This window comes from Tauraco erythrolophus, chromosome 2, assembly GCF_009769465.1.
Source record: "Tauraco erythrolophus isolate bTauEry1 chromosome 2, bTauEry1.pri, whole genome shotgun sequence".
In the NCBI taxonomy this organism is placed as follows: domain Eukaryota; kingdom Metazoa; phylum Chordata; class Aves; order Musophagiformes; family Musophagidae; genus Tauraco; species Tauraco erythrolophus.
The window spans coordinates 60308348-60327191 of NC_141466.1; the positions used below are offsets into that span (position 1 = coordinate 60308348).

Here is an 18844-nt window from a genome sequence, read left to right on the forward strand (position 1 = left end):
TTTTTGTAGTTTTCAAATTTTTTTATACATTTTTTTTTCTTTTTTTATTTGTAATCTGATGGAAGGTTAATTGTTTGTAGTATAGTGTCTTTCCTGTTAATTAAGTGCCATATGACATTCCATAACAATATTTAGAAACCAACTAACATGGGGTGGGGTTTTTTTAATTTTTATTGGTGTAGACTGCCAGGAACCAAATGATAACATAAAAAAAAAGATCATTTTTTTTTGTTAAGTGTTCTCTTGTTAAACCCCCCTGAAGGTCAATATCATGCTTGTCTTTTGAGAAGGTTTGAATGCCCTTTTGTCAGCCTCCACGGTGTGTCAGAGAAATTGATCATCTTGGACTTGAAGATACTATACCATGTATTTGCATGCTTTGTTTATATTTTTAAATCATTGTATGTGCTTGAGGTATAACAGCAACAAAAGCAAAACATTATGCCCTGTATGTGTACAACTGAAATCAGGCTGAGAGACTGAGGTAAAGAAGTGGATTAAAGAAACATCATTTCTGTTGAAAGTAAATCTTAGCATGAGATCTTGATTTAAAGGCAACCTGGAATTCCCGCAGTGGCAGAAAAGATGTATTATTGACTTGCTGCCTTGCTTTAAAACAATTCTAGAGTATAAAACAACGCACCCTGCAAAGGCAGGCTTGCTGTTCTGACAAACTGTTACAGTGTTGAATGTGGAAGACTGATGAATTTGACATGGCCATGGTCCCAGGGGCTGCGAGCTGGCATAGCTCCTCAGTTCTCCCAGGCAGATCTCAGAGCACAGGGAGCTAACTCGTATAGTCGTTTATTCAAAGGAGGGGTTTATTTTATCTGAGTATACCGCAGGTTGAAAATCAGGATCAAAGAAATACAAAACATTTCAGATTTTACTTGGTTTTTATCTTCTGCTGTTGAGGGAGAAGTAGAGAGATAAGCGTGAGACAAACTTTGTACAATAAGTGCAGGAATAGATTGGTATTGTGAGGGGGAAAAAGTAGAGTATGTGTTAGAGGCCTTGTATAGAAGTGACAAGGTGTGAAAACCAGAAGAATAATCAAAAAGGAAAGAAGAAAATTGAATCCAGTAACAGGGTAGCATGGAGAATAGAGCTATACTAGTAAAGTTAAATGAGAGACAAAGAAATATACCACCTAACAGGCGTCTGTTTTCAGGTGGCGTTCACTATAGGTATTGCCAGTTACACGATGTCAAAATTAAAATAGCAAAAAACGTACACACTGGTGTGTTTCTGCAACTGCAGTGTTATGAATGTCAAAATGTTTGTTGGAAGGAATCTCTGGAAATCATCAATGCTGATTCTTGGCTCAGGGGAGAGACTTCCACCAGTATTGGATTAAACCAGTAAGACAGGATGCTGACTGGATGTTGAAAATCTCCAAGAATGGAGATTCTGCATTCTCTGGGCAGCCAGTGCTGCAGTACGCTCTGTCATTTTTTTCCTGAAGTCCAACTTGAATTTTCCAAGACAGAATCTGTCCCTGTTGACCCTTCTTACATCACCTTGGAATAGTAAGGAGAGTTTAAGTTCTGTCATCACTGTAAATGTTCCTAAAGTAGCTTTAAACTACTTCTATTTGAACAGAAACATTTTAATGTGAATCCTACCACTTCGAGAGGTAATTACTTCGAAGTAATTCTCTCGAGAGGTGTGATTTTTCTTTGTTTTTACATAAAGCTTGGATTGTGGATATGTGAGGAACACATGAGGCTTGGAAAGGAATGATTTTTCTTTTTCTTTTCCTTTTTTTTCCCTTCTCAACCAAGTTTGTTTTTATTTGTGTTCAAGCTATTAACAATGAAAATGTGCAGTCCAAAGAAGGTATTTAGTAATAAACCATCTGTGAGCTGAAGTCACTGCATGCTTAGAAGCCTTGATTGTAAGTGTTCTTGGCTCGTAAAAGTAAAACTGATGATGACTAAATATTTATTTTCCAAACTTCGTGTTCATAATACGTCATACTTTATGTTATACTCTGAAAGTATTTTATTTTGCTTGGTCTTCACAGCTAAAACTTTCATGCTGACAACAAAGAAGCTACAACAATGGGAGTGACTAACCTGTGGCAAATCCTTGAGCCTGTGAGACAACCTGTCAACTTGAGCAGTCTTAAAGGAAAAACACTTGCTGTTGATTTAAGTCTGTGGGTTTGTGAAGCACAGACTGTTAAAAAGATGATTGGAGTGGTTACTAAGCCGCATCTGAGGTATGGTATCCGTGTAAATTATTGTAGCCAAAACTCTTGGAGCTGTATAATTTCGATACAGTACTTATTCCAGATTCAAGAGTACCTCCAAAATTCACACAACTGTTTTGTTTTGATTCTGTTATTACTGCTTGTGCTACATGCGTAAAGGGTTTGTAGTAAAGACTCAGCCATACTAGCTGAATTCAACTTAATCCTTGGGTGCAAATAGAAGTTCTTGGGCCTACCTTGTCTTGAGGCCTTACCTGTAGATAATGATGAGATGGATGTGAGCACAACCGTGTTTGTCTTACTGTGGCAGCACTGTGTGATACAGAGATTATCAAGGAACATGATGCCGATTCCTGTATATTTCTGAGGCTGTGTGATGAAAGATAGTATGGAAGTTTCACCTGCTTATCACAGCAGTTTGGATGCCGTTCAGTTGAGAGCCTACTGAGAGTCATGCGTGCTCTAGCGTGATCTGGCTTATAAATTAAAATTCTAGTTAGGCCCCGTGTTGAAATAAATATGTTTAAATCATTCTGATTCTGATGAACAACCTTGAAGAATATGTGTATTTTTAATTTAAATAAATCACATACTTGAGTGATGAGCAAGTATAAGCAGCTGTAACTTCAAAGCACTGTTTTCTGCAAATGATACTGACAAAAACGAAAATACATACAAATTTTCATAAGTGACCTGTTATTGGTTAGCTCAAGAATACTGAGTTACTAGCTGCTCTTAGATCTTCCCGTGGCTTCTGTTGAATTCAGCTGATATGAAATATCAGCATCTTCTGAGAATAATTGCTTAAAATATTATGCTTATGACCCCAAATGGTTAATTGACTAAAACTTGAAACGTGACCAGAGTCATTACTTCCCTCTGATAGGATGTCCTGTGTACAGTGGAATGGAAGCATCAGTCCAGATCTCTTATGCAGTCTTTCGAAAGCAAGACAAAGTGATGAACAGATTTCTACCAAAAAAAAAGAGAAATGTTTTCAGGCAATTGGAAATTAAATTGTTTTGCTAAGTATTTTAGAGAAACTTACTGTAAGTGATTGATTTTTATATCGTTTGTGAAAATAGAACTATCCTCAAAAGATCAGCTTATCCTTTTCTCCCAATAGCAAATGTACAAAATTAAATATATAGAGTAATGGTGTTTCCATGTCAGTCAAAGAGATGCAGATATTCTGTCTACTCTTTTTGAAAGGTTGATCCTGGAATTACTGGAAAAACCATATACTGTATGATACTACTGCTCTCAACTTTACTGTTGTAAACCAAATAGTTGTTATTGTTCCCTTGCAAAATTCCACCCATCAGTGATGCTGGTTTGCTTATGAAATAAATTGCCATGGTAGTAGTATCTATGAGTCTGTCTAATACCACAGCATTCAGTCACTTCAGAATTTGATGTGCCTGTATTGATAGATTTGGGATTAAAATTTGATACAAAAGAATCAGTGTGGATATATGTTTGAAAGCAGACTTTGGATATTGGATATTTTTTATTAAGCCTTTTAAATTTGCTTTTGTCTTTACACCTAAAAAGATCTTTCTGTTCTATGTGGTATTTACTTGGGTGTTTTATAAAGCTTTTACAAGTTCATAGTAAAACAACTTCAGCTGAAGACAGGGATATAGCTAAAAGGTTTGTTAGCTTGGGGGTGGGGAATCATAAAAGGTGGAGAGAAATGTCATGGGGGTTGGAACTAGATGATCTTTGAGGTCCCTTCCAACCCAAACCGTTCTATGATTCTGTGAGAGAAAGCTAAGATTGTTCCTGGGGTAGGCTGAGGGATATAAGGAAAACATCTGAAGAAATCAGGCTTCTGTAATTTGACAGGTTATGGAACATCTTGCTTTATTGCAGAAACCTCTTTTTTCGATTCTCTTTCTTAACATCAATGGGAATTAAACTAGTGTTTGTCATGGAAGGAGAGGCCCCCAAGTTGAAAGCAGACACCATGAGTAAGAGGAACGAGATGCGCTATGGACCTTTGAAGAGAGTTGGAGCTGCAAGAACAGGAAGATCTTTATTTAAAGCCATTTTAAGAGAGGTGAGTAATTGAGGTCTGTGTTTCAGTATTTTTAATGTGATAGGAAGAAATCTTAAATTAATTATAAGAACTTGAAAGAATTAATAGTTTTCTACACAAAAAATTCAACAGTATTTTGAGTTTTGAGAGAACACGTCTTTGAAATTGGACCTTACAACATCTGTTAGCCGTTGTTGTAGAAGAGGGACAATGTCAGAATATAGAATCATAGAATGGTTAGGGTTGGAAGGGACCTTAAAGATCATCTAGTTCCAACCCCCCTGCCATGGGCAGAGAAATCCTCCACTACACCAGGTTGCCCAAAGCCTCATCCAACCTGGCCTTGAACACTTCCAGGGATGGGACATCTACAACTTCTCTGGGCAACCTGTTCCAGTGCCTCACCACCCTCAATGTAAAAAATTTCTTCCTTATATCTAATTGAAATCTCCCCTCTTTCAGTTTAAAGCCATTGTCCCTTGTCCTGTCACTACATGCCCTTGTAAAAAGTCCCTCTCCAGCTTTCCTATAGGCCCCCTTCTTGTTTGATGTGTTCCTGTGCATGGTGTGCTGTAGTGAGCCACAGTCAAAATTGAGTGGTTATTGTAGAAATTCAACTACTATGTTCTTTAATAGTGTAAGTATTGATACTTTTTTTTCCCCCATAAATTGGAGTATATGTCAAAACAGGAATGTGTTTTGTACCTATGTAAGCTAAGCTAGTGTGGTTTTGAAGGGGTATGCAGAACTGCTTTGTAACCTAGATCTGTGATTTGGTAAACAAGCTGAATAGCTAGGAGAATACACTTGTTGGAAACCTACTGGATTAAGCTGAAAGGAAGGCTGCATGGTCTTGGTATAGATGGTTAAGACAACCCTGGTTGCAAAGAAATTACTGTTCAGTAATTTTCTTCTTCATTCACTTTGCAGATATTTAACAATATTTGTCTATTCAGAATTTTATGAAATAGAATGTATAGATGTATTTGTTCATATTTTATTCTGAAATGAATTTTTTTTTGACGTTTGTAAGATGTATGGATATATATCAATATGTCTTATACTGGAGTCCAGTCTTACTAGGCCAACAGTACTGTACTTTCATGCTTGATATTCTTAAGTAGTCTGGTGTGTGTTGAAAGATGTCTGAGCTAGCCTGCTATTACTACTTGACTAAGCAATGTTGCTTCGCAAAGATAAATACTCCATTGTTACTCTTCTTTTGAAAACATCCCACATATCTACTTGAAGTGTGAAGACTTCCGTGAAGGAGTAACTATTAATCATGCTGTGTTCAAGTCCTGTAACTAATACTTTGCTCTTAGTTGGCTATTTCTTTTGACTGTTACAGTAAACTGTATTTCTCCTGAAAAAGTGCTTGTATGGACATAGTACTCTATAGGCAGTGCAACAGTAGGAGTTTTTGTATACACTTGTGTCTGAGAAAACGCATGCTAATAAGTGGATCTGATTCAGCATTCAGTCTCTTTCCTTTTGGATTCTTTCTTTTAGTGTCTCGAACTGCTGGAGTGTTTAGGTGTCCCTTGGGTTCAAGCAGCTGGGGAAGCTGAGGCGATGTGTGCCTACCTAAATGCAAAAGGATACGTTGATGGCTGCATTACCAATGATGGAGATGTCTTCTTATATGGAGCTCAAACCGTTTATAGGAACTTTGCCATGAACGCTAAGGTAATGTATCTTATTCCATTCTCACCCTCTCTTTAGACTCTTCCCAAAAATGTAAATGGAAAAACAGAACTTGAAATAATTACTTAAATATTATCGTACTTACCTTCTGGTAGTTGAGTTTGTTTAAAATAGTACTTTTAAGACAGGAACGTTCTGTTTGATTCACTGGCAATTCATATATTGGATGTGAGAGCAAAACAACTGAATCGAAGAATGTGTAATATAAAGCAAAGTAGCAAACTTTTTTCCCCTTTCCTCCTCTACAGTGGAGAATTTGAGTGAGATAATTGCTTCCTACAAACTTACCATTAGGGCATATGGGAATGGTTGGCTTCCTGGATCTAATAAGTGTTCACACACTTGCATCTTACAGGTTTGGTTTATTAAGAATATACTTAAAATTAGTACTAATAGTCTGCAACTGAACATGAATAGAGTAGGGGTTGTACATCTGTATCATAATCAATTGCTGTGGTCACTCACAATTTATGACCTTGAGCTGAAGTGTTCAGTTGTTTGGAATGCAGTTTTCCAGAACTGTCAAAAGATAATTCCAAATTTCAGTAATTTGTACTTTCTCTGTAAATCTTAAAAAGCAATGCATGTGTTCTGTCAGGTGAATCTAACAAGAAAGTGGAGAAAAAATTACATTGGCATTGGAATTTTAAATAATATTCATCTGAAAGACTTGTTGAGATTGTTGAGAAAATCAATGGAATGGTAAAAAAGCACTATGAACAATTACCTTTTTTAAAAAAATAATTAAATTTGATGGAAGATGATTTGCTTTGATGGTACCATGTTTGAGTTTTGTCTTCGCCTGGTTCTTTTCTTTTATTCAACTTCCTTCTCATTTATTACCGAAGATGAAGGTGACCTCAACCTTTCAGGTGTACTTTGTTACATATATAAGTCAATTTAAAAAAAATAATGTGAGTGTGTGTCTGTCAGGGGTATCTATTCCAGAAAACTGAATTGTTTTGGTTTATTGACTTGTGTGGGTTTTTTTTTTGGGGGGGGGTGGGGAGCATTGTTCTATGTTTATTAATGTTAATCTTGATTTCATGTTATTGTGTGTGAGTCCTTCTACCCCTCAAAGCTTCAGGTGTTCCTCTAAATCATGTCTAATATGCTAGGTAACATTTTAATTTTCTTCTTTTTTTTACTCAAGTAGTATATCGAAATATTTACATGGATTTTAAAAACTGTAGTTCCTGAGATGACTTACACAGCTACTGGTGCTAGATAACATTAAATTTGCCACTTTTTCTACAGGTAGTAAACAATAAAAACACCCTTTGCCTTATTTAGTTTCTTTCAATAGTCGATGCCCATACTTAGAACTTGAAATTCCAGCACTATAGTTATTCATGTGGTGTCCATGCATTACATTACAAATTGTAATTGTTGCTTTATTATTTTTACTATCAGACACCTCTTATGGAATAGACCCATTTCGTGCAGAAGTGGATGAATAGGGGTGGGTAAGCAATCACAGCTGAACGGGACTGATGTTAGACAAGTAAAATGCGTGATAAATTTCTTTTGCAGGATCCCCTTCTTGACTGTTACACAATGTCCTCTATTAAGGAGAAGCTTGGTTGTGACAGAGAGTCTTTGATTGGGCTAGCTGTTCTTCTGGGTTGTGATTATCTTCCAAAGGTAAGCAGTATAATTATTTTTTATAAGGTACTTATAATTTATTGTTTTTCAAGACAGTGTATCGAGGGAGACTTGTGCATGCTGACAAAACTGTACGTGATGCATCATTACTGAGATATAGTTGAAGATGATGCTGAGTAAGTTACTGTAAGTTTTGTTTGTGAAAGCTTAAAGGTAATCAAAATAGTTCATGAACATGCTGTGTATTATTCCAGGCTTTTATATAATTGAGATGAAGACAAAAGTTTAGATGTTGATTACTTTGAGTAAATGTGGCAGCTGAGTTTTTTGCCAGGATACTTTGAACCCATTTGTGTTAAAGTACATCCATGGCAGAGTAGCTGTGGAAAATGAGAAAAAACAGCTTTGTCTATGCTGTTTGGAATAGTTAGTAGTGGTAGTTTTGAACTGCAGTTAATAGTAACACCAGTTCTAGATGCAGTTTGGATATATCCCCTTTTAGTTCTGTCATTTGTAAATGTGATTTATGAAGAAGTAGGAGTCACCTGTTTGAAAGTTTAGCTAGAATGAAATGAGAGGGATCTCACTCATTACTACTTACTTGACTTTTTTTTTTTTTTCTCTAAGCTCTTGGATATTTTTGGAGACTTTGAACAGAAACTGTTGTAGTGGCCATTTCAAATAGAAAGGAAGTGGAATGAAACTTGATTTCCATACAGTTCGTCATACAGTGACATCAGGCAACAGTTGCTCCCATTCAGGCTTGCAGTATATACCTAGTTATTCTTAAATCATTGTCTTCCAATTTGATAAAACTGTCCTTTTAAACAACTGATACTGCTGAAAGAGCAAATAGCTCAGATTTTTTTTTTTTCCCTGAAAGACTTACTTCTGTTATAGGAATATTTTTACTATTATTATTATTATTATTACAAAATAAATGTATAAAGATAGAAGGGGTAAAAAAAAATAGTGACTAATCAGTGGTTATTGTAGTGGAATTAGCACCTCCTAGAATGCCAGGTTCTTGCATAGTCCTAAAGTGACACGATTATATAATACCAGATAGGTCTTTTGAGTTACTGCAACCCAGCAAAGTGGATAAAGACAGAAACTTCTAAGGAAAGCTGAACTACAGGAGTGCATTGGGAGTGGGGATTGGCAGAACAGATGAATGAGAACACCACTCTCTAGTTGCCCTACTTTGTTGGATATATATCAAAACGATGCTTTCCTTGCAGAAGCTGAGCATCTGACTGCCTGAGTGTCTGTCTGCAGTCCAATGAGAACTTCTGATTGGTTTTGAATGTACGTTTATTTCATATGGTTGCAGATATTCAGTTCAGCCATTACAGCTGAATAAAAATAAGCTGTAGATTTATTTATAATAATATTGTAGAAAGCACACTCAATACAATCTTTATATTCAACTGCGCTGATTCTTGAGCAAAATAGAGTAAGGATTGAAAGAGAAACTGGAAAATCAATATGTACATTTTAAATCATTGTAGTTGTTTTGAGTCAACTGACTTTCACTGAGAGTGACCCTTATGCGTAGGGTTACTACGAAGTTCTGGACTTCAGTCCATGAGCTAAGTTCCAGAAAATATTTGCTGTTCTTAACTATTTTCCATAGTGGTAGTCCCTTTTCCTATAAAGGACATGTATACTACAGATGTAATAATGAAGTAAATATCAAAATCAAGAAAGCAATTATTGAAAGGGAGGGGAGGAATTCTTTGGGTTTGTGGTTTTATTGAGGTTTTTGATTATTGTTCAGAAAATGCTCTTGCACTTTCTTTGTCATCTCTCAGAACTGATTTTCCATAAGTGCTTCAGGTCTTCAAATATTAAAAGCTATTTCTGCTGCCATAAAGCATCTCTTTCTTGTGAGTGAAAACTTTTTGCTGGATTTCTTCTCTCTCTTAAGTTCCAGCCTTTTGACCCTAAAATCCAAAAGGTCCATCTTCATCTTGCCTTTCCAAGACAATTCTGAAAAGTTTCAGCTTTCTGGCAGTTTGCTGGCAAGAATGTTGCCAGTATTTTATATTGTTGTAGTGTTGCAGATAGCAAGAAGGAAAACAAACCAAACAAAACCTCTTTTCCTATTGTTTTCTACTACCTTCTTTTTCTACCTTGTTTTATCTGAGCTGCTATTGAGCGTAAGAACATTTTATGCAGCTTGGGTGTTCCACTTAGTACAGCTGTAATCCCTCACCTTCTATGGCTTTAGAGCTTGGTCAAAAAATATTTTTTTAAATTTATTCTCAACATCTGGTATCATTTTTGTCATTTCTCTACATAATGTTATGAAGACAGTTTTTATGAAAATCTAAGGAATTTCTGTTTGTCATTATTTAATGTTTCATATTTCTGTCTCTATAGGGTGTTCCAGGAGTTGGGAAAGAACAAGCTTTAAAATTAATTGAGACTTTGCGAGGTCAAAATTTATTGCAAAGGTAAAGTGAAAATTGATGTTGTATGCTGAAATACTTTAATTTTATTCAAAGACTTGCTGGTATGTACTTCAGCTCCAAGACAATATTTGTAATACTTTAATTTGGGGGGGGGGAAGAGATTACCACATTCCTTACTTTATATTTGCTAAATGAATTATGTATTTTGCTAGGCAAGCTTCTTAATTGTTTTAAACATTAGCTGGCTCCTGGCTCTTGAGCTAGCAGATCTATATTGATATATTGGAAAGGAATTTATAGGGACTGATGAGAGACTTTTGCTGATTTTTGTTTGAGTTGTGGATCAGGATGTGAGATACCAAATATTTCGATGTTTGTTTTCATAATGTGCGTTTCGATACTAGAAATCCAACAATCATATAATGTACTTTAAAAAATCTATTTCATAAATTAGAAAACTGTTTCTTAGATAGATGCCTAGGAAGTATAAAGGGAGGATTTTTTCAGTGTTTTAAGTACAAAGGTTAAAAATATTTCTTAATCCTTTTAATGTCATCCTTTTAGGTTTGAGCAATGGAAAGAGCGATTTCGGCATGACAGTGATCCACCTTTGACTGTTAAAAGGGTAATTCACTGTTCTGAGTGCCATCATCCAGGTCAGTGTGAAGAGCGCTGAATTTTATTTTTAGCCTAATTGTTTACTTTTTGTTCTGGAGTGGAGGGTGGTGGCCTTTTTTGTTTGGTTAGGGTTTAGGGGTTTTTGACTAGTAGTAAAAACTCTTTTTCTTGTCATTCAGCTTCTGGGCTATCTTCACATTTTCAGTATTGTGTATATGTATCTGTATAATTTTTGAGGCTGAGGACTACCTGTCTTCAAATGTGAAACAAGTTGATAGCAGATGGAATGTTGTCACACTGCTGTTGTATGATTCCAGATATTTCCCTTTTTAACGTTATCGGTAAAGAAAGTATGCTATACTGACAGGCAAATACTTAAGACGAAATTAATTTAAGGAACCTCATTTTGGTAGCATTTTTGATCAGTGAACTCGTACAAACCCATCACTTGGAGAAGGAAAAGCTTGTTTCAAATCTGTTACTTACATACATTTGTCAGGATGTCGTGGACTACTTCTGTAGTTTTTAGATCATGAAGTTTTCAGCACAAAGTCTAAAACTCTTGTGGGAAAAGTCTTCAAAAAAATGAAAGCTGGCTTGTTTTTGTCAGTTTTCACTGTAGAGATATAAATGCAACTGATCACTGAGATGTGCTCACAGCTACTATTTGTGTCAGATTCCCATGTGTTCCGAGTTTTGTGTTTGTATTATTAGCTTTGTGTATTTGGATATTTTTAGAAACAACTTCTCCTCATGCTTTGTGCATTTGCTTCTATAGGATCTTACAGGGAACATGAGCACAGTGGATGTAAACTCTGTGAAAGCACTAGATACTGCAAACCCACTGAGTCCAAATACTGCCCTTGTGAATGGCATCAGCTAGAGCGAGTGAAACAAGCAAGTGCAGTGGAGGACAATATCAGAAAGTAGGAACATCTTGAAAATTGAACTGCTTTTCCCTGCATTCATGTCCAGGGGGAGCGTTTAAATTCTCCATTTTCTCCATTTGTATTCAGTTCCTAACATGTTTGTTTTACCTGCAGAAAAGCTACCAGTTGTGAGGGCTTTCCATTCTCTGAGGTAACGAACAAGCCTATTTAAAGATTAATTTTTTCAATCAATTAATTGAAATTTCAGTTTTCTGCCCTCTCTTAAACTCTTTTTTGTTTTATGTCAAGGTTATCCAAGAATTTCTTGTAAACAAGAATAAATTGATCAAGATAAAGGAATGCCAAAGGCCAAATTTGTTGTCCTTTCAGGTATATAACAAAATATTGGTTATTCAGCACCGTAGTTTTTTGTTTATTACTAATAAGGAAGGCATCTGTGATAATTTTGATCTTCATTGGTTATTTTACTGGAGATAAGAATTAAAGAATCTTGCCACAACTTTTTCATATACCTCATTTTTTGAAAGTCTAAAATTGAGGACTTTGGAAAAAAAAAATCGGTTGATGTAAATAGAGATGTAGAAAATTAGAAGAAAGAGAACTCAGGAAAAAAAGGCACTTGCCATTGTTTTGTTTTTCGTTGTCCACTATGACTAGATTGGGTGGCTGAGTGCTGCATTATCCATGTAGTGTGTAAAGTACTAGATGGTTACATGACATAATACATACTTCAGGAATGTTACCTTTTTCATTTTCATCGCCTTTCGTGAAGATGTTGACAGACACAGCTCTTGGTTTTACTCGTACTTGTTTCATCGTCATACTGACACTGCATATACGGTAACTTTGAGTATTATAGTACATCATGGTTGTGGACTGTTTTTTTTTTTAATGTTAAACTTTCTTTTCAATCTTTTTTTTTTTCTAGTATCATTGAGATAACCAGCTTCTGTACATAAGAAGCAGCAGCAGCTTTTAGTCTGAATGTTGCCTGTTTTCCCCAAAACAGGTAGCAAGCTTGTATTTAGCACAATACTACCAGCTTTCAAGTTCAGAGGCCGTTTAATTCACAAAAAGTGAATTAAAGTGATTTTAAGTGCACAAAACTCAAAAGCGGTCAGCTTATTCCTCTGTCCATAGAAGGAAGAACAAATATCTGATGAGGCTTCTTTTTTTGGAGGGAGGCGGGGTTCATATACACATGTTAGCATTGTTTTGTAAGAATGTTTTTTATTTGATTTTTATTGGTGAAAGCAGATCTCTTGTGAGGGATTGGTGACAGTGTGAGAATTATGTATAGCATAAGAGACCACTGTTAAGCAATATAGCTTTAGTGAAAATCCATGTTCATCCTTCTCTTACATGCAAAATCTGTAATTTTCACAGCTCCTTGCTGTGGGCAAGATCTGGAAGGGCAGATGTGAATTCGGTCAGGTGTTCAGCAGCTGTCTTATTCCTGCTGCTGCTACTGCACAACTGTTCCCTTGGCTTGTTATTGACAGCTGATGAACCTGCCCTGTTAGGGATGACTGTCCTCTCCCTGGGCAGAGAGATAGTGTTACATGTTACACTAATGTGTAAAAGTTTTACAGATATTTAGTCCTGTGTCCCTACTACGTAGCTGTCTAAGCATGATATCGAACAGGATAAGAAAGTTTTAAAGTTTGGGGTGATTTTTTTATACTAACAGATATTTGCTTCTGAGAAGATGGAATGGACCAAACATTACGCTTGTAAGAAACTGTTAACTCTCTTGACACGTTATGATATGATCCAGAGAAAATCTGGATGCATTGATTCAGAACAACTGCAGGCAATACGGTAATGTGGCTTGATTTATTGAATGTAATATGTTTACTTCTGCTGCGGGAAGAAAATCACAGGTTTTTTCCATTTTTACCGAAATATAATGGTTTTCTTCCATCTCTGATTCAAGCTTTGTGCTTGTTTTGAATAGAGATAAAACTTTAGATCAGCGCACCAGTTATTATAGTACTGCTGCACAAAGTAATACATATAGCAGTTTCTTTCATTCTAACAGAAAACGCCTGCTTTTTCTTATGCTTACTTTCTATTCTGCTTTCTTGGATCTGCACGTGGGATTTCGCATTACAGGTTTGATCCTCTGCTCAGGTTCTTAGCAGAAGTTTAACTGACTTCTGTGATTCAAAATAGGCTTAGAAATGAGCATCTGCAGATTCAGTCATGGTCTCTGATTTCTTATCAGACCTACTGACTGTCATTGTACAATATCTGATGAAATCATTACCTTACAGTTCTATTCTGCCACCCCTTCTCAAAACTATGTTTTCATTCAAGGCTGCTGCATTTAGGAATATAAAAATGGCCAAGTATCCTGTTACTAGAAATGGATATGCAGTTAAAAAAACAAGACAGGCATGTAACAACTTTCCCTCAGAATATTTTCCCACCATCCAGGTTTCTGTAACTCAGGGGTTTTCTGAGCCAGAATTAGTACCTCTGTTAGCCCTTATTGATGTTTATTTGGCCTGGTTTTTTTAATGATCTAATCTTTTCTTGAACTTATGTAAAACTTTTAGAATCTACAGTATCTGTTGGCAAATCTGAACTTCACTGTGTGATGGGAATTATGACTTATTTTAACTTTAGTATCTAACGGATTTATTTCCCAAATTTCCCCCTCCCTCCCAAATTCTTGTATTGCAAGAGGGTTAGTAGTTTTTCCATGTTCCTTGATGCTGTTCAGGATTTTGTAAACCTTAATTTTGGGGTACAGAAGGACAGTCAGTAGCAATGTGATAGTGGGTCTTCAGGCTTGATGTGTCATAGTCCATTAAATTATTATATGCAGAGAAACTGTTCTATTCAGTGTTATCTTTCAAAAGAGTGAAGAGTTAACAAGTGTTTAAAAACGCAGTAACGATTCAGTAGGAGCCTCTTCATATGTAGGAACCTGTTAAACTAGGGTGTAGGTAATGGTTTTTAGAAAAACGTCATGAAGACTGTCCCTGCTCAGTTCATGTTTTGCCTTCCTTTGTGCTCTCATGCAAAAGACATAAATGCCTTTGTCTGATCATTCAGAAAATTACTGTCTATGGCAACAACCTTCTCTGTGGTGTAGTCGAATATACCAAACTGATGTTTGTAGAAGTCTGTGTTACAGTTGTCTGTCACAGAAGAGCTTTTGATTTCTTGTTATGCTCCTCTGAGCAGTATCATTAAAAAAAAAAAAATTTCAGTACTCAAATCTAGACCCAAAATTTTACTGTATAACTTATACAGAGAAGTAGTGTGTTTTTTAAAAGGTGTATTGATTTCACTATTACAAGAATTTTTTTTTTCCTCTGAATCATTACAAAGCAGAGTATTTAAATATTTTTGGATAACTTATATTTTTCATTTCCTGTTTAAACAAAATCATTTAATAGACTTCTTTTTATTCTTACAGGGTAGTCAAGACACGTGTTAAAAATGGAATTCCTTGTTTTGAAATCGAGTGGCAAAAGCCAGGTAGGTCTGACTCTGTACATTACAGGATGAAACAGTTCATAGAAAAAGAGAAAAGCATGCTTTGAAGAGGAAAAAAGTTTGACAATGTTATGAGGAAATGACATATGAATGGGATTAGAAAATGTTCTATGAAAACAGTAGAAAATATATTTATCAAATTTCTCATACTCCGAAAGGAAAAGCAATGTTTAAAAAAAAAACGTCTACTTAGAAAGCAAGGGACTTGGGAGTCTTCAGGTACTTTTTCTGGTACATGTTAATAAGACCTGGACTCTATATTTTGTATCTTATTTCACTGTGTACCCAAAGCTGTGACTGTTTACTAGCTAGAAGTCTTTCTATGCTGACAGACTTCTACCTTTAGTGTGCCCGTTTGTGCCAGTAGACTGGCAGAAAGAAAAACACTTTACTAGTAGCTAGATCTCAAACTTTGTGCTATTGACCTTTTTACATACCTTCTTTGTACTCAAATCTTTTGTTCTTTGTTTTTCTTATTTCCTACTTTCATATGTGTGTGTATAAATGTCTAATGTCCATTCATTAATTTTTCAGAACATTATGTTGATGCAGAAGATGAGCCTGTGGAGTTGTTTGTAGTCACAGTAGAAGAGGAGTCTTTGTTTCAGGCTGCTTATCCTGATGTTGTTGCCCTTTATCAAGTGGAAAAGTCAGAAGTTCTGAAGAAGAAACAGAAAAGTAAGCCCAAAAGCTTATTTCTTATGAACTTCCGGGTCTTGCCAGAATACAAGAAGCAAAAGCAACAAAAATTTCTCCTGCTGTTGAGCAAGATCATCTCTGTCAAGATCAGGGCATGATGTCTTGCAGGGGGTGTGCTTTTATCTTACCATTTTATACTTTAGCACTAGGATATGTGAACTGTGGTTAATACGGCATTTTGATATGCCCTTTTTATTTTTTTCAGACAGGAAAGACAGAGCAAAAGAAAAGGAATTTTCAAATGTTTATGATGAAGTTAGCGATCTTCTGTCTCAAATGAACTTAAAATCTAGATGTGGAATTCTTCCTGTGCAAGACTCCACATCAGATAGAAAAACTCTCCCAGAAGATGAGATACACCGGGGAAGTACTGAATCAAAAGATCTGGTGTTAGCTGCAGCTTCCTGCATACAAACTCTTCAAATGCCAGCATCAGCAGCTGCTCTTCCTCTGACTGCATCGCCTTACTTGCTCTTACAGAGTACGTTGGCTGACTCATCTGTATGGCCAGCACAATTTACTAAAAATTCAGGAGTATCGTCCTCTTCCTCCCTGACAGCTGGTCTGCAACTGAGCAGTGTTGACTGGGAAGGAGCCGCCTTCTGCACTTCACCAGCCTGTGGGGTTGATACCCGTGATCCAGCAGCTGACTTAACTACATATGTAAAACGCTCACATCCCGTAGGTCATGAAATAGCAAGAAACAGCTCAGAGTATTCTGATGATACGCAGTCTGATCAACATGGTTCTGATAGTGCGGATGATTTGGTTTCAGATGATGCTGTGGAACAGCTTCAGGAGTGGTCTTTAAGCAATCGAATGTTTAAGGCGACTTCCATTTCATCAAAGCCTTTGTTATCTGAAGATGTAACGCAACTGGAGCCTTCGAAATGTTCTAAACAAACAAAAGGAACACTGAATCCTGATAAAGATCGCATCTATTCCTCATGTCAGTTAGATAAACAAGTGCAGGAAAGTAAAAATGTGCTATCAGAAAACTATGCAAGGGAATCCAGCGTACTTGTTGGTCAAGATGAGTACAAAAAAGCTAACAGCCTTGCTGAAATAACGCAAAAAGACCGCAGTGTAAGCAGTTCAACATCTCCAGCCCTCGGCGGGCACACAGCAGAGACCCTGCAGCCTGGGTGCGAAATGCTTCCAGTGTCTCAAAAGCCAGCAGATGTTGTAACTGGCCGTCACGTTAAAAAAGCTTGTGTTCAAACTACTTGGAAGACCTCTTTTAAAAAGAGTGTGTGTCAGAACAGATGTTCTTCTAGTGAAGACAGTGATGATGGGAACATGAATAAAATTCTGGGTTTTGAGCAGCAGAAAAGGCAACTGAATCCTGGTCAGTTTAAAAGAAATTTTGCAAAGAAAAGGAGCAACGTTGTTACTAGCAAAAGAACAAACAGTGACTCAGCCTTTATAATTAAAAGCAAGAAGAAAACGACAAGTTCTAAAAAAGCTGGTAATAGTTTCTCATTGCAAGTATCTCCAAAACCATTCTTCGTAGGGGAAGTTAATTGTTCCCAAAGTCCAGAGCAGCCATTTGAGAGGTCAGGTTCCGGTCCCATGCAGCAAGCCAAAAGTGCTGTTCTGACCTATGCGTGGGCAGACAGTCCCCTTCCCCTGTCTGAAAGACTAAAAGGAAGAATCAAAATCAATTAAGTTCTCCATAGAAGAGATTATGATAGCAATTAATTCTGAACTTGATACGTAAACATCAGGATATAGTGTACAAGGAAGTGGGGAGGTTTATGAAATAAGAAGGTTTTTTTCTGAGCTGACTGTGAGGATTTTGTGTACAGCTGTTAGTCCTTCTGCTTAGAGAAACTGACTTTATTAAAATAGTGCTTGCACTGCTATTTGATATTCTTAATAAGACGAAGTGATACAGCTCTTTTCAACTGAAATTTTCCGTTCTGCTCCACTGCCTTAATTTTCCTAGTTTTAAGATGGGCTTTCAAATCCTGGATGCTGGTTGCGTTCACTGTCTCTGAAGGACCAGATAGAGACACACAGCAGATGTACCTTGCAGGGTAGCTAAATTTGTATCTGCCATGCCCTATAATAAACTGTTCTTTGAGTGTGTGCGTCTTCCAAAGAATGCAATAAGCTATGTAAGGATATTCTGGTTTCGTAGCTGTCATGCCTAATATTTGAGGAAATCTGATGGCTGTTTTAATCAAACATTTATAGTTTGGGGCATTTTTTTCTTAAAGAAGATATGAAATTCCATCTAACACTCACTTCTACTTATAACAGAAAGAAGGTTAAGTTACAGAAAATCAAAATCTAATGATATTGCAGACTTTTTGAATAATATCAAGTAAACATTTGTTTTTAAAGAGGGAACTTGAATACAACTGCATTTTTCAAGCGTGTTCTTCCTACTTCTTTCATATAGAAGCGACCTGTCTATACACAAAGAAAGTTGTCTTCAACAGCTCATTAGAAAATTTCTCTTTGCCTGCGTTTATGTATTCATAATTTTTTCTTCCCAACCAGAAGGAGGGCCGCTCTTGCTGAGATGTAATGTTAACCACAGAAATTTAGAATATCAGTGCCTTAATGAAAATATCAGTTCTTTCTTCATAAAGGCCAAGGCTTTAAGAGTTAGGAAGCTCAATTCCAGACATATTTAAGGAAGAAATAAGTAATAGGAAATGAGATACAAGACATTAAGAACAGCAGAAGAAGAGAAAAAAAAAAGGCTCTCTTGCTGATATCGCTACAAATTAATGTGGTTTCATAAGTACAGTTCAAGCATGAAAAGCAGAAGAAAATTCAAGTTTTTCATTTGCAATGCATCTCAATTTTGTGCAAGTTATCTGCCACTACTTCAGAAGCAGCAGTAGATGTGAAAATAACTGTATATGATGCCCTCTCTCATTTAGGCTGTAGCTGCTCATTGCAGCAAATAAACACAAGAACATTTATCATGAGAGTGACTGTAGCTTGAATTAAACTTGTGATTCGTTACAGAAGGGAAATTGATTTCTTATTTTTCTGTAATTTACTCAATCTAAGCATTAGGAATGACTTCTTGGGAAATTATTTTACCGTGCCAAAGCTGACTGCTTTGCAACCAACTCACACCTGTGAAGACAATGTTTAGATTTAGTGAGTATAACAAATAACT

General features: G+C 36.3%; 1 protein-coding gene across 1 annotated transcript; it reads left to right on the forward strand.

Moving 5' to 3' along the window:
• The first annotated feature begins 2050 nt into the window (after positions 1-2050).
• Positions 2051-17554, forward strand: GEN1 (GEN1 structure-specific endonuclease). Its single transcript, XM_009990375.2, has 13 exons — positions 2051-2224; positions 4091-4277; positions 5769-5945; positions 7497-7607; positions 9954-10027; positions 10550-10641; positions 11382-11529; positions 11647-11683; positions 11782-11862; positions 13184-13314; positions 14924-14985; positions 15538-15681; positions 15908-17554. The coding sequence occupies exons 1-13, from the start codon at positions 2064-2066 to the stop codon at positions 17368-17370; spliced, it is 2868 nt and encodes a 955-aa protein (XP_009988677.2). The 5' UTR covers positions 2051-2063; the 3' UTR covers positions 17371-17554.
• The last annotated feature ends 1290 nt before the right edge of the window (positions 17555-18844 follow it).

Excerpts from the sequence above, each read along its gene's own strand:
- GEN1 (XM_009990375.2), top strand. The coding sequence starts at position 2,064 with ATGGGAGTGACTAACCTGTGGCAAATCCTTGAGCCTGTGAGACAACCT. Across the intron at positions 7,608-9,953 it reads GTTGTGATTATCTTCCAAAG|GGTGTTCCAGGAGTTGGGAA; the intron begins GTAAGCAGTATA and ends CTGTCTCTATAG. Across the intron at positions 14,986-15,537 it reads AATCGAGTGGCAAAAGCCAG|AACATTATGTTGATGCAGAA; the intron begins GTAGGTCTGACT and ends TTAATTTTTCAG.